At 40.2% G+C, this 16,305-nt stretch overlaps 1 protein-coding gene across 1 annotated transcript; it reads left to right on the top strand.

The window, feature by feature from the left end:
- The first annotated feature begins 394 nt into the window (after window positions 1-394).
- Window positions 395-3,092, top strand: LOC309713542 (platelet-derived growth factor receptor-like protein). The gene is made up of 7 exons (XM_082545266.1): window positions 395-682; window positions 895-1,040; window positions 1,121-1,263; window positions 1,369-1,520; window positions 1,648-1,941; window positions 2,119-2,258; window positions 2,685-3,092. Exons 1-7 carry the CDS (start codon window positions 601-603, stop codon window positions 2,889-2,891), a joined length of 1,164 nt encoding a protein of 387 aa, XP_082401392.1. The 5' UTR covers window positions 395-600; the 3' UTR covers window positions 2,892-3,092.
- The last annotated feature ends 13,213 nt before the right edge of the window (window positions 3,093-16,305 follow it).

A 16,305-nucleotide genomic window follows, 5' to 3' on the forward strand; every position in this document is an offset into this window, starting at 1 on the left:
GAAAAGAAGCTTATAGCGGTCATGTTCAAAATCACAGCTTAGCTGGCCACTCACAAGGAAAGGTTTACATTGTTTCCACTGCATCCGACATCTCAAAAATGTACTTTAAGTAATGTGTGAATATTTTAGGTGCAAATCTTTCAGGCATATTTAAAAAACAACAACATATTATTCTAGAGCTAACTGAGACAAAACTTTTATTTACCCATAAAAAACAGTAATGAAGGACATAAAGTGTATTAAACACCAAATGCTCCTTTTCCAGGCAGTGTTTCTGAGGCTCAGACTCATGCTGCTAGTACACTTACAGTCCGGCAGCTAAATAAACAGGCTGTGCCATTCCAGATTGGAGGGGCCTCATTCTCTGGACCCTCATTGGTTCGGACAGGCTTGAAAGCCTCCATTGAGCCACACTGATGGAATTTAGGGTACTAATACCACTCCGAGGAAAAGGAATTTGCGTGACTCTAATAAACAGCAGACTGCTCACTTTGCAAGCTTTGCCCTCCTCCTTCCTTCTCTTTCTTCTTCTCTCCTTTTCATTTCTGTTGTATATTTCTCTGGGTTGAACTCCATGAACTAACAATCAGCTCATCAGCCATGCCTTTGGCGAACATGTCTGGGTCAAAGTGGAGGCTGGTACTCATTGCTCTCCTTACTTGTGCCTTAATCTTCGAGTTGGGTAAGTGACATTAGTCCCTTGTCATCCAATTCGGTGAACGTGATATTCATAGATTTGGTGAGGAGGGCAATTTTCTTTCTGTCTTTTGCACAATGTGGCTTATTCTAGAAGCAAAAATGATACTTTTTTTCTCACTTGTAGCAGCCTTGTCTTTGTTTGTAAAATATTCTGAAACATGTGCTCTGCGTACTGTGTATAATATTGCCAAAAAGATGCCCAAGAGCAGAAGGCTGTTCCGGGAAGGACACCAAAGCCAAGGAAACCAAAGCATGAGAAATCAACAAACAAAGGGCCCAGAACGATAACAGTCAAACCGAAGGTCAAAGCTGCACGTGCAGAGCAGACCCTCCTCACGCAGGTATTACGTTTGTTATAAATTAACTTTTTGATTTTGCAAAGTTCACGACTAAAGTACATGTCTGTGTCTGACTAATAAAGGTGTTAAACAAAGGGAAGTTTAAGAAGGTGGGTGAGACCATAAATGTGCAAACAGGAGATACTCTGGAGCTGAGGTGCAGGGGCAAACCTGTGCAGTGGAGCGTCCCCCCATACCTGGAGGAGGATAATGATGGGAGGCTCAGGTAACTTTTCATGTCTACAGATCTTTACTCATAAAGTGCAGTATAAGCTTGAGTAAGTAAGGAAGTAAATGTGTTCTTTCGCTCCTTTTTGCTCTGGCTGTGCAGAATTGTCCAGTATGAGCGATATGGGGTTCTGACGTTGGTCAACACCACTGGTGCAGACACGGGGGAGTACACATGCTACCCAATGTACTGTGAAGACACTGACTGCAGGAAGGAATACAGCAAAGCTGTTAAAGTCTTCGTCTTTTTTCCAGGTGTGATTAATACATTTTATTGATGCTTAGGCTTGCATTTCTCTGAACTGCAGACTTGACAGGAATCTTTTTTACATTCTAATAATCTTATCATAAATCTGCCATATCGCCTCTCTGTACGGACCAGATCCACAAGAACTATTTGTTCCATCGTCTGACTATTACAAGGTGATTCAGCTGAGGAGCAACTGGCCTACAGTCCTACCCTGCCAGGTGACGTCACCTGAGGCTAAAGTAACTCTGCACCGTGAGTACCCACCTGTGGAGCTGGACGTGGACAGGAGGGAGATCTCCTTTGATGTCAAGAAGGGCTTCACAATCCATCGACCTCGGCCATATCATGCCGGAGCTTTGTACTGTGTTGCCAGTCTGGGAAACCTGCGGCAGAGCTCTATGAAGTACATGCTCATCTATGTTAACTGTGAGTTCACGTTTTCAAAATTTTAGAAATTTTTTCAGAATTTTAGAATTTATGGTTTTTTTTTTATTGTAAATCAATGAAAACTTTTGAAAATTAAGGATGAAAATTACCCTTAATTACAGGATTACTGGTGACGACACAACATTTTACTTACTAATACATCACATTTGCTCTCAGATCCTAGGGCTCCTCCCGCTCCAGTGATCCAAGCGTCACCGAGCACAGTGACTGTGGGGGAGAATCTACGTGTCACCTGCTCTGCGATGGGAGAACGAGACGTGGCCATAGAGTTCACCTGGGATTACCCAGGACAAGAGGTCAGACACTCGTGGAAACAGGGCTTGTATGCTTTAATACAAACTTAGCTTAGTTCTGTATGGCTTTTGTATTAATTCTAATAAGCTTTCTTTCTGAAATAGTATGAACATGAATTCTAGGTTGTGAACTGAAATACTACTCAAAAAAAGTCCTGCAGTTGGCAAATATCTTCAGTCGGTTTAGCTTCCGTTGCCTTTTTAGCGAGTTTATTATTAGTCAAAAAGTATTCAACCTATGGACTGCCTGAACCTTATCCCCTTTAAACAGGAATATAATAGATATGTCTTTATTGGTGAGCCATGAGGAAATAAACTGCAACATGATAACTCATTGTAATGTTTACTCCTGTGCTGTGTGTGTGTGTGTGTGTGTGTGTGTGTGTGTGTGTGTGTGTGTGTGTGTGTGTGTTCCTATGCTTGGTCCAGATTGGGAGACCTCCATACACACAGGAGAGTGTTATTCCGGTCAGTGGAGGAACTGCTCAGCAGCAGTCTCAGTCTGTGCTCCTCGTGGATGAAGTTAGAGACGTGGACCAAGGAACGTACACCTGCACTGCTCAGAACATGCAAGGAGCCAAATCAGCATCCACAACCATTAAAGTGGTCCCTAAAGCCAAACCTAAGAAACCATAAGTTGGATGACATTACAGACAGAAAGTCGTGGCGAGAGATCACAGCTGGGATTTGACCCTGTCTGAGCATTAAATGTTTTTTCTTCTTTTTAAAGACTATATGATCACAACAAAACATTATGCTCTCCAAACTGTATTGCTCAAGAAGAGAAATGTGTTTGTTTAGGTAAATGCTTGTATATTAAACTTTTATTTCCATACACTCACAAGCCTGACAGTCGTGTCATTGTGAAAGATCCTCCCAAAGGTAAACGCAGGATAAGAGGGGGGAAAAGGTGATTTAAGTGACTTCGAATGTGGTCTGAGTACTTCAGAAACTGCTGATCTACTGGGATTTTCCTGCATGGCCATCCCTAGAAAAAGATAAAATATCTCAAATTTCTCTGGAGGAAAAAATGTCTTATTGGTGATATAGGGGAATGGTCAGACTGCTTTAAGCTGGGAAGGCAACAGTAATTCAAATATTCGCGTGTTAAACCCAAAGTATGCAGATGAGCATATCTGAAGGTACAACACTTCAGAACTCGAAGCGGATGGACTACAGCAGCAGAAGACCACGCCGGGTGTGGCTAATGTCAACAGGAAACTGAGGCTAAACTGCTCAATAGAAGGTTAGGAGAAGGTTAACTGCCCTGATAAATTTTGATTTCTGGTGGCATAAACAGCATGCTGTTTATGCTGTTTAAAGCATGGATCCATCCCGCCTTGAATTAACAGTTCAAGCTGGCAGTGATTTAATGGTATGTGGGATGTTTTCTAGTAGCAACTGAGCATAGTCTACCTGAGTAATGTTGCTGACCATATCTATTCCTCTTTCCCTCTATGACCATTGACCTTATCATGAAGCTTGTCAATGAGTTCACTGTACTCAAACGGCCTCTGCAGTCACAATCAAACAGAGCACCTTTGAGATGTGGCAGAACAGAGGATTCACGTCGTGGCTGTGCAGCAACAACCCAGTACTATCTAGGTTTCCCTTATAAACGGGTGTATTGTGATGTGCTGTCACCCTGTGCACCTCACTTCTCACTAGCTTGGATTGGCGTCCAGCTCTCCTTGTTGAATTACACAAGTAGAAGAAGATGGATGGATGTTGTGATAAATTAACAAGCACTTCAGAGATAAAAAGTGGAAACTGGCCCTCACTATGACTTCCTTTTCTACCCATTTTGTTCCCCATTAACCGCAAAGTATTATTCATGTGTGTACAATAAAGTTGTAGATAACCGTTTTATTATTGTACAGAGTCCCACAGAAAAGTCAACACTCCAGTGTTTTAGCGATACCACATGAGAGGTTAGTTTCTGGTTAGACTTGAATCTACGGAGCCCCTCTGATGACATAGTCCAAAAAATAAATAAATTGTGGCCACAAAATACTACTTCGAGGGCACGAAATAGGTATAACGTGCCCACGAAATACTTATTTGTGGCCATGAAATACTATTTCGAGGGCACGAAATAGGTATAAGGTGCGCACGAAATGCTAATTTGTGGGCACGAATTGGGTATAACGTGGCAACGAATTACGCATTTGTGGCCACGAAATAGATAACGTGAGCACATCTTATTGATAGAATTCCTGGACAGCTGCGTAGAGACATAAGCATAAGAGTAGGCTAAATACACCATGGACAGAGACAGTCTGATTGAGTTTTATTTCAGGCTGGGAATGAGCTACAAATGCATTTTGAAAAGCCTGGCAATGCAAGGAACCATCATTACGGAGAGACATTTAAACCGGATATTGAGAGCCAAGTCGCTTTACAGACGTAAGTACGACCTGGACGCCGGGATAGATTTTATTGTGAACCAACTGCAAGGGCCTGGGAAGGATCACGGTTATCGGTGGATGTTTACAAAGTGCAAACAACACGGCATTGCGATCAGGAAAGAAGACGTCAGGATCCTCATCTCTTTACTGGACCCAGTAGGTTCCCAGGTTCGCCAGACCAGACGTCTCAGAAGGAGGCAATATTTTGCTCAGGGGCCTAACTTTGTGTGGCACATAGACTCTTATGACAAACTAAAGCCATATGGGATATGTATTAATGGATGCATCGACGGTTTCTCACGCAACATCATTTGGCTGCGGGCCGCACACACTAACAGTGACCCAAAGGTTATCGGAGGTTACTTTGTGGAAGCAGTGGAGAGTCGTGGGGGTTTCCCCTGTTGTAATAGTAATTTTACAATGTATGTTGAAGAGATATTACTGCCCTCTGTTGGTGTGTCTGTGCATTACAAGCAATAAAAGGTGTTCGTTAAAAACATCAGGTTATGGGCCCAGAGGTCGCCAAGGGAAGCTGCTAACACGTTTTCTTTTGGGAGTCATAAACAGAATTGTGGGATTCACAATAGAAGATAGACTGTTTATTGACAAGCTGAGCGGACCAGAGAATTGGGCAACGTGGAAATTTCAACTGGAGCACCTGTTGAAGGCAAAAGGACTGTGGGGGTATGGTACAGGAGACGGAGCAGTTAGCTGCGGATGCTAATGCCCAAGCGCGAGCTGAATTTGAACGGAAGAAAGAAAAGGCATTTTCAGTGCTGGTACTGAATGTAAGTACACCCCAATTGTACTTGATAACAAACTGTAAGACCCCCCAAAGAAGCATGGGAGATGCTAAAAGCACAGTTTGAAAGAGATACTGTTGCTAACAAGCTATTTCTGAAGAAGAAGTACTTCCGGTGTGGAAATGAAGGAAGGAGAACATCTCAATGATCATTTAAAGAGGATGAAGGAACTTACTGATCAGCTAGGGGCAATAGGTTCTGTAATTGAAGAGGAAGATCAAATTGTCACCCTTCTAGGTAGTTTGCCACCCAGCTATGCAACTGTTGTTACTGCTTTGGAGACAAAGATGGACAGTCTGACACTACAGTTCGTTCAACAAGCCTTGATAAATGAGGAACAAAAGCGAGTGCTTACTGACAACACCACTGTGTCCAGTAGTGTATCAGCGATGTCATCTCAGATGCATAGAAATGAACAGAGTGTATCAAAAATAGTGGGAGCAAACAGCTCCGACTCATGGAGATGTTACAAATGTGGGAAGGAAGGACATATCAAGCGTGATTGTCCAAGCAGTAAAAAGAAATACAAGGCCCACAAGGCTAAAAGCATGGTGTATAAGGACAAAGAGGACTCATATGAGGGAGCTTTTGTTGTAAATGAGTCATGTAAAAGTGATGCACAACAAGAAGAATGGTTAATTGATTCAGGAGCGTCAAAACACATGACATGGAATAAAGAAGCTCTACAAAACTACCAAGAGTTTTCAGAACCACAAACAGTCAAACTCGGTGATGGCAGAGTAGTTGAGGCTTTAGGTCTGGGCAACATAACAATGAAAATGTCATTCAGAGTTAGTAATGGAAAAAATGTCACAATGTATGATGTGCTGTATGTTCCCAAATTATCAATGAACCTTTTCTCAGTGGGAGCTGCTGCCAAGAAGGGAAACACAGTGAAGTTCAAAAGGACTCATTGCTACATAAGAGGAAAGAATGGAGCTCTCCATGGAATGGGAACACAAAGATCTGACGGATTGTATCAGCTGGATATTGAGGGAAACTGCACAACCTGTCATGGAGCGTCAACTGCTTCAGTTCCAGCAAGTATGTGGCATCAGCGTCTAGGTCACACTACAAATCTGAAAAAAGTCAAAAACTTGGTAAAAGGAGTTAGCTTTACAAATGAAGAGGAGGACATTTTTTGTGAAGCTTGTGTTGAGGGCAAATTATCAAGAAAACCTTACAAATCAGTGGGAGAAATACGAACAAAACGCAAGTTGCAATTAGTGCATAGTGACGTTTGTGGTCCTTTTCAAACTGAGTCACTTGGAGGAAAAAAGTACTTTGTGACTTTCATTGATGACTACTCCAGATGTTGTAAAGTGTATTTCATAAGAGAAAAAACATAAGTCCTGAGCAAGTTCAAAGAGTTTGAAAGAATCTTCTCAAATGAATGTGGACAGGGAGTAATAAGACTCAGAACTGACAATGGTGGGGAATACACATCTAAAGAGTTTCAAGAATATTTGAAAGCTCAAGGCATCCACCATGAAATGACTGTACCACACACACCACAGCAAAATGGTGTTGCAGAAAGAAAAAACAGAACTCTAGTGGAATCAGCTAGAAGCATGCTATCACATGCAAAGTTGCCAAACACATTCTGGGCAGAAGCTGTTGCTACTGCAGCTTACATACAGAATAGGCTCCCAACATCTGCTTTAAAGAACGAAACACCCTATCAGAGATGGTATGAAAAAAACCCAGACATTAGCCATATGAAAGTATTTGGTTGTGTTGCTTATGCTCATGTTCCAGACACAGAGAGAAAGAAGCTGGACAAAAAGGCAGTGAAAGTTCGTTTCCTGGGATATGCAACCAATGCAAAAGGCTACGACTGTGGGATGAGGAAAAAGGAAAAACACTGATTCGACGAGATGTGGTCTTCAATGAAACAGAGTTTAAATGCAAACAAAGTGAAAAAGATCTCGGTTTGGGGAATGAGGTGACACTACACACGGGTGAAAGACAAACAAGTACTGAGGAGACTGTCACCAGTGAGGCTGCAAAAGGAGATCAGCGGATCAGAAGACCTCCAAAGAGATATGGATTTGAGGAGTTTGCTGATGCAGCTACAGTTGATCATTATGCAAACATCTGTTGTGTCACAGAACCAAATACACTAGAAGAGGCTATGTCAAGTCCAAATGCAAAGGAGTGGAAAGAAGCAGCTGATTTGGAATATGAGTCACTGCTAGAAAATGGCACGTGGGATTTAGTGGATCTACCAAAGGATCGCAAAGCAGTTGGATCAAAATGGGTCTTTAAAGTTAAGCATCACAGTGATGGACAAGTGGAAAGATACAAGTGCAGACTTGTTGCCAAAGGCTATTCACAGATTTATGGTGCAGACTATGATGAAACATTCTCTCCAGTTGTACGATTTGGTTCAATTCGTACATTGTTGTCATTTGCTGTGCAAAACAATCTAAATGTGCATCAAATGGATGTTGTGACTGCATTCTTGAATGGACACCTGGAAGAGGAAATCTACATGGAGCAGCCAGAGGGTTACATCAAACCTGGGCAGGAACATCTAGTGTGCAAACTAAACAAGTCAATATATGGACTGAAGCAGTCTCCACGTTGCTGGAGCAAAGCTTTTACAGAGTTCATGAAAAGTATTGGTTTTACACAGAGTACTTCAGATCAGTGTGTGTTTGTTAGAACAGGTCAGGAGTTGGAAATATTGGCTGTGTATGTTGATGATCTGATTTTGATTACAGAATCAGCAGAGAGCATGAAGACCTTAAAGGACACTCTGAAGAAACACTACAAAATGAAGGACATGGGTGAGCTATCCTACATTCTGGGCATCTCAGTGGTCCAAGACAAGGACAAAAACCATGTTATGCTTCATCAGAGGCAGTATATTGAAAACATACTACAAAAGTATGGAATGGACAGTGCCAATCCAGTAGCAACTCCAGCTGACACAAATGTCAAATTAAGAAAGAGTGATAATGTCAGTCAACCTGTAAACCCAAGCATGTATCAGTCAATGGTTGGAAGTTTATTGTATGCTGCCATGGCCACACGACCAGATATTGCACAAGCAGTGAGTGTGGTGTCAAGGTTCAATGCAAATCCAAACACTACACACCTGACAGCTGTGAAAAGAATCCTGAGATATTTGAAAGGAACTCTAAACCTGGGGCTCAAATATCAAAGAACAGAAACAGGAACCTTGGTTGGGTATTCAGATGCTGATTGGGCAGGTGATCAGGACGATCGACGTTCTACAACTGGAAACATCTTTCTACTTGCAGGAGGTGCAGTCAGTTGGCTTAGCAAGAAACAAGCAACAGTTGCACTTTCAACTGCAGAGGCTGAGTATATTGCTTTGAGCCAAGCTGCACAAGAAGGAGTTTGGTTAAGACAACTACTAACTGAGCTTGGAATGGAAACCACAGCAACAGTGATCCTGGAGGACAATCAAGGAGCAATTGCAATCGCAAAAAATCCAGTCGATCATGCAAGAACAAAGCACATAGACATTCGTTACCACTACATTCGTGAATGTGTGCAAAATGGACAAATCCAGCTGAAGTACTGCTGTACAGAAAACATGAAGGCTGATATGTTAACCAAACCGCTGCCTAGACAAAAGTTTGAGTATCTCAGAGGGAAGATTGGACTGTGTTCAGTTTAAAAGGGTTATCATATGCTTAACATGCCTATACTATGCTTATGTTAAGATGGTGAGCATTTAACTGTAATGAAGAATAATAGTTTTGTCTAAGATGGACACAGTACATTTTTTGTGTGAGTTCAAAACAAAAGAGAAAATGTTTATTTTCTAGTAACACCGTGATATAGGTGCATAATGTTGTTTTTTGAAAGAAATAAGCAATGGCAGTCAAGTAAGTGAACTCCATGGTAAAATTAAGTGGGAGTGTTGTAATAGTAATTTTACAATGTATGTTGAAGAGATATTACTGCCCTCTGTTGGTGTGTCTGTGCATTACAAGCAATAAAAGGTGTTCGTTAAAAACATCATCCCCAGGCTCGTACGAACTGACATGGGCACTGAGAACGTGTTGGTCAGCAGTGTTGGTCAAGTTACTTGAAAAAAGTCATCAGTAACTAATTACTGATTACTTCCCCAATAAAGTAATCCCGTTACTTTACTGATTACTTATTTTCAAAAGTAATTAATTACTTAGTTACTTAGTTACTTTTTAAAAACACGATTTACAACCTGAAGAGGTGATAAAGCGATAGATCTTTCAGCCCAATTCTACTTTTTCTACATAATCCATCATACAAAATGTAATCAAATGGAAAAGTCTCTTTTTTTTAAACTTGTTTTATCAGTTTTAATCTTTTAACTTTATGCATCAAGCAAAAATTTAATTATATGCAACATTCTCTGACTTGAATAAATTAGTTTAACATTTAAACCTATTGTCTACACATTCCAGCACATAAAATAAAATATTTTTTGTGTTTACACTCACTCTTTCAAATAGATGCAAGTAAAACACAGCAGAAAATAAATAAAGTCAAAGACTCAGCGGTCCTGTTGCTCTATTTTCACCTGTAAAGCAGGACTGCGGTAGGCGGAGGTTTACCCTGGTGCAGGTGTGCCGCGGTCAGTTGAAGAATCCGCGAGTTTCTCTGTGAATTTCCCATTACCTCGTTGCGCACTCGGTGCTTGCTCGGAAGTTTAGGGGTTTTTTTCGCTGTAAAAAGAAGTTTTCTTCCCACGCACGATGGACGCTAATGTTTTTGTCACTTTTTATGGAATCAAACTCAAAGTAAGGTCAGTACTTCCATGCTTTAAACGCTGCACGCTCATACTCTCTCCCACAATCGATATGTGATCCATTGTTGATCTGCACACAGCTGTTGTCACTAACGGCGCACTCGCTTCCGTCACTGTCGTGAGACATTCTCGCAAAAAATCACGGTTTTACTACGGGAAAGTAACGGTAATCTAATTACCGATTTTGCAATAGTAATCCCTTACTCGTTACTTGAAAAAAGTAATCAGATTACAGTAACGCATTACAAGTAACGCGTTAACGCGTTACTGCCCATCTCTGTTGGTCAGAGACCTCCAGCGTTATTTACGGAGAAGTGACGGGGATGATAGAGCAGGAGACAGAAGCTACATCACAGGCGCAAGTACCGCAAACCAGAGAATTGAGAGCTGGTGGGGAGTGATGAGAAAAGAAGGAGTTGAGTCATGGATCAAGCTTCTATGAGAACTGAAGGACGAAGGATTCTTCTTTGGGGATTTGATTCATCTGTCACAGTTCTGCTTCATGCCAATCATTCAGGTAAATGGCCCATATTATGATAACCAGTGGTGGTAATTAATTACATTAAATTACGCTGTTTTAGCAGTAAGGGTAACAAAATAATCGTTTACATAGTTAAAACGACATTACCTTTACCGAACGGTAAATGCAATGTATTCCTAATGTTGTTGAAGTAGGTCAACTGCGCTCTGTATGTGCGTAATGGAGGCTGAAGCATCAACCCAGCCAAAGTTTTTAAATCAGGGAACACTTTGCCAATTGAACTGATCAGAAGTCAGCACGACTTAAATGTTGTTTTTTTCTGATCGGAGGACATTATCCTTGTCTGCGCTCATTCGATAGATTAAAGCAATCCCATGTTTGATAAAGAACGGCTTCTTTTCTTAAAAATCACAGCACGTGTATGACATTATAGAATGAGTAGTTAAATAACTTTCAGCGGTGTCATTAGACATGTTCATGTTTAAAGATGTATAGAATGTAACAGAGAGGACAAAGTTTTGTACAAATGAGAATGGTTTACTGGTGTCTTTCAAAATACACCATACTCAAAAACAGGTTGTATTTTGCATATAATAACAGGATAAAATAACAGTTATTTCTAAAATGTTATACAAACCTCTTTACAATGTAACCAATCTCTGTAATTGACAACTTTTCTTCTAAACCCATTAGGAACATAAAGGTTCACATTCTTGTTTCTATTAAGATTTCTGCAAACATCTGAAATACTTTAATATAGAACATGCTTAATCAGTTGGAATATGGTATTTGTAATGGTGTTGTACTTATGTATGTATATACAGTAGACAGCACTCAGCAATCTTCCAGTTTGTAGAACTGTTACTGTATGCTATATTGGAAATATTTGTTACTCTTCCTGTAGTAAAAAAGTATTAGAATGTTAAAATTAGTCATTTATTTTGGCACTAACCAGAAACACAGTAACAATGTGTGCAGCAGGAACAGATGCACTTCTATGTTTAGTGTACGGATTCCTACCAGGTGAAGCACTGAAAATGTTATTTAAATATGTATATGTATTTTCAACTGGTGTTGTTTTGTGGTCTCATTCCCCAAGCAATTTGTTGCCTTATTTTGTCCCCAACACTCACTGCTGCTTCTGCAAAATCAGAGTGCTAAGTGCTGTCTACTACAGGTAACTCCACTTCAAAAAACCTGAACATTCCCTTTAGCTTACTATTTTAATTGGGGGGAGAAACTAAGAAAGCAATTACTGACCAGATGAAAAAAAAAGGCTGCACATGAAAAAGGCACAACGGGCTACACTGTTAAGAGAACTTAACCACCCAGTCTATTGAACATTCACATTCATTCCTTCATGTTACTGTTAACTACACCCGTGTTTCTATGAACTGTTAGGGTGGAAAACCTAAAACGTGTAGGGCAGAGTGCCTTGAGAACCAAGGTTGGGTAACACTGACCTACACCACATCCATCACCCACATAGAGCTTGCGAGAATGCTGTTAAATTCACTGCGAAAGTCTGGATAGCTGTGATAACCAAGGGGCAGCTTTAGTACACATTCACATGTGTGGGATTGTGGTCTGCGGAGGAAATCTGTAGTTTCTATGAACTCAATTAGTATGGCTTTATCCAACAGATTGGATCCTGTACAGAACCGCAGGAAAAGCTGAAGATAATTGAAATCAATTTCTCCAATGTGTCTTTTCAGGTAACGAGAAACTGTTGACTGGGCAGCTGTCATCTCCTCTGGAAAGATTAGAAGCTCCTTCACTGTTTTTACAGTCGGTTTTTTTTCTGCTATGAAATGATGCAGTCCTTCTGGTGGGAGTAAACCAGCTACAGAACCCACAACGGGACGCCAGCACTTGATTACAAACATTGGGGCCTGAATAAGTACTTTGTGTCCTATCTGTGCCAAAACAGGGAGCAGTGTGTCCTTGGTAGGAACCTGCTTGCACTCATGTGCATCAAGTACTTCCAGCAATTCATCTGTATCCACTGAATTGAAGTCATCCAAAGCCTTCAGGAGAACAGATCGCTCTTCTTGTGAGACGTACAAAAGAAAGGAATCTTTTAAACTACTGGTTGTCGAGCCGTACAATATCTCCTCCAGAAAGGGTATTGCAAGCTTCACTGGGAAGTAACCAGCTTGTTTCCACCCTACAACAAACACTCTAGCTATAGCCTGCCATTCTTCACACTGAAAGTCATGCCGGGTGAATGGGACTTTCACCTCAACTCCCAATGTGCAGCTGTCATAGAAATCTCTACAACTAAGCTGACCACTCATTATGTTTGTGTTTTTTTTTTTTTTTGTTTTGTTTTTTTTTCTTGGTTTGTGTGTTTTGTTTTTTCTGTGTCTGTGTGGGGGTGTGGGCTTTGAAACTCTCCACATCTCTCTTGTACACTCAGGAACTGTTATCTTGTACTCCAGGGTTTGCTACTCGTATTATTAGATTGGACCCTTTCTTTTTTCTTTTTGTACACCCACTGGTACTCCTATAATTATGAGGTGGGAGTGTATGTTTCATATTGTTTTATGTTCTTCAAAAAGAAAACGGCATATTGTTCAATTTGTCTTTTGTAAAAATGGATGCAGAAACTTTAATAAAAATATCTGAGGAAAAAATATCACATTGATGAAAAAAAAAGAAAATAAAAAAGAAAATAATAAAAAAAAAGAAATCCATCCAAAATTCTGTCAGGCAGTCCCGCAAAACACCACTTCCTTCCCCCTGTTCAAGCTCTCCATTTGGTGACAACATTTTGATATTGACCTCAGATGAAATAATGTTTGAGTCCTTAAAGGCACTGATCAAATCAGTAAGACAATGACCTCTTCTAACAGTCAGTATTACGGGACAAGATCGTGGTTCAGGGGTTGCTTGGTCAGGAATATTGGCCTCTCCTGTCAGCCCCGGTGAGAGAGACAATGTGTGATGAGGTGGATCCGACTCTTTTTCTGTAAACAGTGTTTCAGGGTTTAGTTCAACCACACTAATATCCACCATGTTATCCCCACTAATAATAACAACTGCATCAGAATCTTCACTTTCACCTACATTTGGCAGACCATCCCATGGTAATGTGTCATTCAGTTCCAAATATCCACTTATGGAAGCTCCATCATTAATTACAAAGTTTGATGGTTCTGAATTTATGTTTTCCACCAACAGATCATCAGCGGCCTGATTAGGTTCATTGCCAGTGAGATCTACCACAGAGGGCTGGGTTATTGCATGATCGGCCTCTACGTCTTGGGGATGCTGTTGTGTTTTCTTTCTGGTACACAGATAAAGTCGCAGAATTTTGACTTTACTTTGCTTATACAACTCATCAACTGTACTGGAAGCATCCACATGCATCTGTGAGCTCTCAATATGAGTTGAATAGTGTGAAAGACTTTTGGGGTTTTTTGAGGTGCCATTGGGGAAAAACAGATTTTCAGCCATAAGTTTGATATTTGACACTGTTTCATTTTTATCTACAGATAAATGCCTTGTTCCACCACCACTTACAGACTTCACCTGTTTGAACCCACCCTTCTCCTCATCAAAATCCATCCAGCCAACCTCAATTCGTCTCACTGTTCGTTTTGCATTTGTATTTTCTGCCCACTGAGACAATTTCTTTTTAGGAGGCATTCCCTCAGCTCCTGTCAGTCTATGTCGTAGCCTTGAGAGTATAGATTCTTTCCTGGATGGTGACGTCCGTGACAGTGTTGCTTGTCAGCAGAAGGCCACAGTGGAGACTCTATCGCCAACTTTGGGGATGTACTTTGCCAGGTCATTGTCTGTCATTAAGGGAATGACAGTTTCATCAATCTGAAAAATATAAATAACAAATTAATAAAATTGTCAATATTAAAAAAACAATGAATACATACAACTGCATATTTTAGAGTTGTTTTTTGCTATCTACTTTTGATAACAGATACTTTTGGTAATGTGGTACACATTTGTCCAACATAAGATGAACAAAAATTACTTTTAAAATTACTCTTTAAACATATCACGTCATTAATTAATGTCACTGATTAAACAAAAATATGAAATTCAATAAATATTTTTAGAATGTGCATAGCAAATTGTGGATTGCGGCTCTCCGTTCAAAAACAAACACACAGACACACACGCACGCACACAGCAACAGCTGCAGTGGCTTACATTCTCATCTTCAAGTTTCTTGATCACATCTTCTTCAGCTTTACGCTCTGTTAAGAATTCTCGCAGCCGAGACCTCTAAACCACATGAAAATGAAATAAGTATTTTTACACTCAGTTATAAATTTTATGTAGCAGATTTTTACATGATAACCTACCTATAAAATCACTTTATCTATGGCAAATCAGAATTTGATAATGATTGTTTTATTACTTAGATATTATCTATGGTAATGAGGAATGGAGCGACCGTCTACTTGGAGTTTAAGTAGTTCAGCATGAGCAATGACAACCTGCATCAATACAAAATCATTCCGATCACTGTATGCTTTATTAGTTCCCTTGGCAACGTGATACCCGCAGTGAGCTACTGTAACTGCAAGGCATCATCATCATCATCCGGTGATGCATTGAAAGCTACGGCTCATTTAGCATGTATTACCTTAACAAGTGTGACTCACATGATGCTACTTTCAAAGGAGATGTTCAGCAAAAAAAAGGCAATTTTAAGATGCTTTCCATCTAAAACTGTTATTATTGTCCAGACCAGATTAGTTGCACCAGCTAGTATGGTGATGTGGCCAGGGTAAAAGAGAGACACCTTCGTGACACAGAGAACTAAGGTTTTATGTTGAACATACCTCGTTTATTAGTAGCCTTCAGCCTTGCTCTACTTTGAAAGTGTGCTGCGGGGCCGCCGCACGTCCTACAGTTAAAAATGAGTTTACGGCTACATATTAGCACAACAAAACAACGTGTAGTAACAACATGAGGATACAACATTTGAAACGTCAGCAGATACCCTTTAGAACATAGTAACAATATAGGTCTGAATAAATAACTGCCGAATTGCGGGATAACAATATGAAATAAATATAAAATATAATACACTCACCTTAAGGACATCACCAACAGCAAGGACTCCGTACTATGGCTGACGCAGGTTCTAGTGAATGTGCCCTGGGATGATATATATATATATATATATATATATATATATATATATATATATATATATATATATATATATATATATCATCAAGTGTTTCGTGGCCACAAATAAGTATTTCGAGGGCACGTTATACCTATTTCGTGGCCTCGAAATGATCTTTCGTGGCCACAATTTATTTTTTGGACCATGTCATCAGAGGGGCTCCGTATGAATCAGCTGATTTTTCTCTTACAAATTTGTATAGATTAAAACTACTAAAAGTGAGTACTCCAGTAGTGTTCGCCCTCTTTGCCTGCTAATAGTCTAGCTCTGGTATCACCTAAAATATTTCTATTTATTTTTATTATTACTTTATTGTTTTATTGCTATTATTAATCATATTATCCACGCTGCTTCTGATTTTCTTGCATGAGCTTCTACTGTCGGTAGATGTCGCTGCCTCTCCTCCTCTCAGCTAAGTGTGTCAGC

The sequence above is a fragment of the Aulonocara stuartgranti genome (genome assembly GCF_965226115.1).
Source record: "Aulonocara stuartgranti genome assembly, chromosome: 2".
NCBI lineage: Eukaryota > Metazoa > Chordata > Actinopteri > Cichliformes > Cichlidae > Aulonocara > Aulonocara stuartgranti.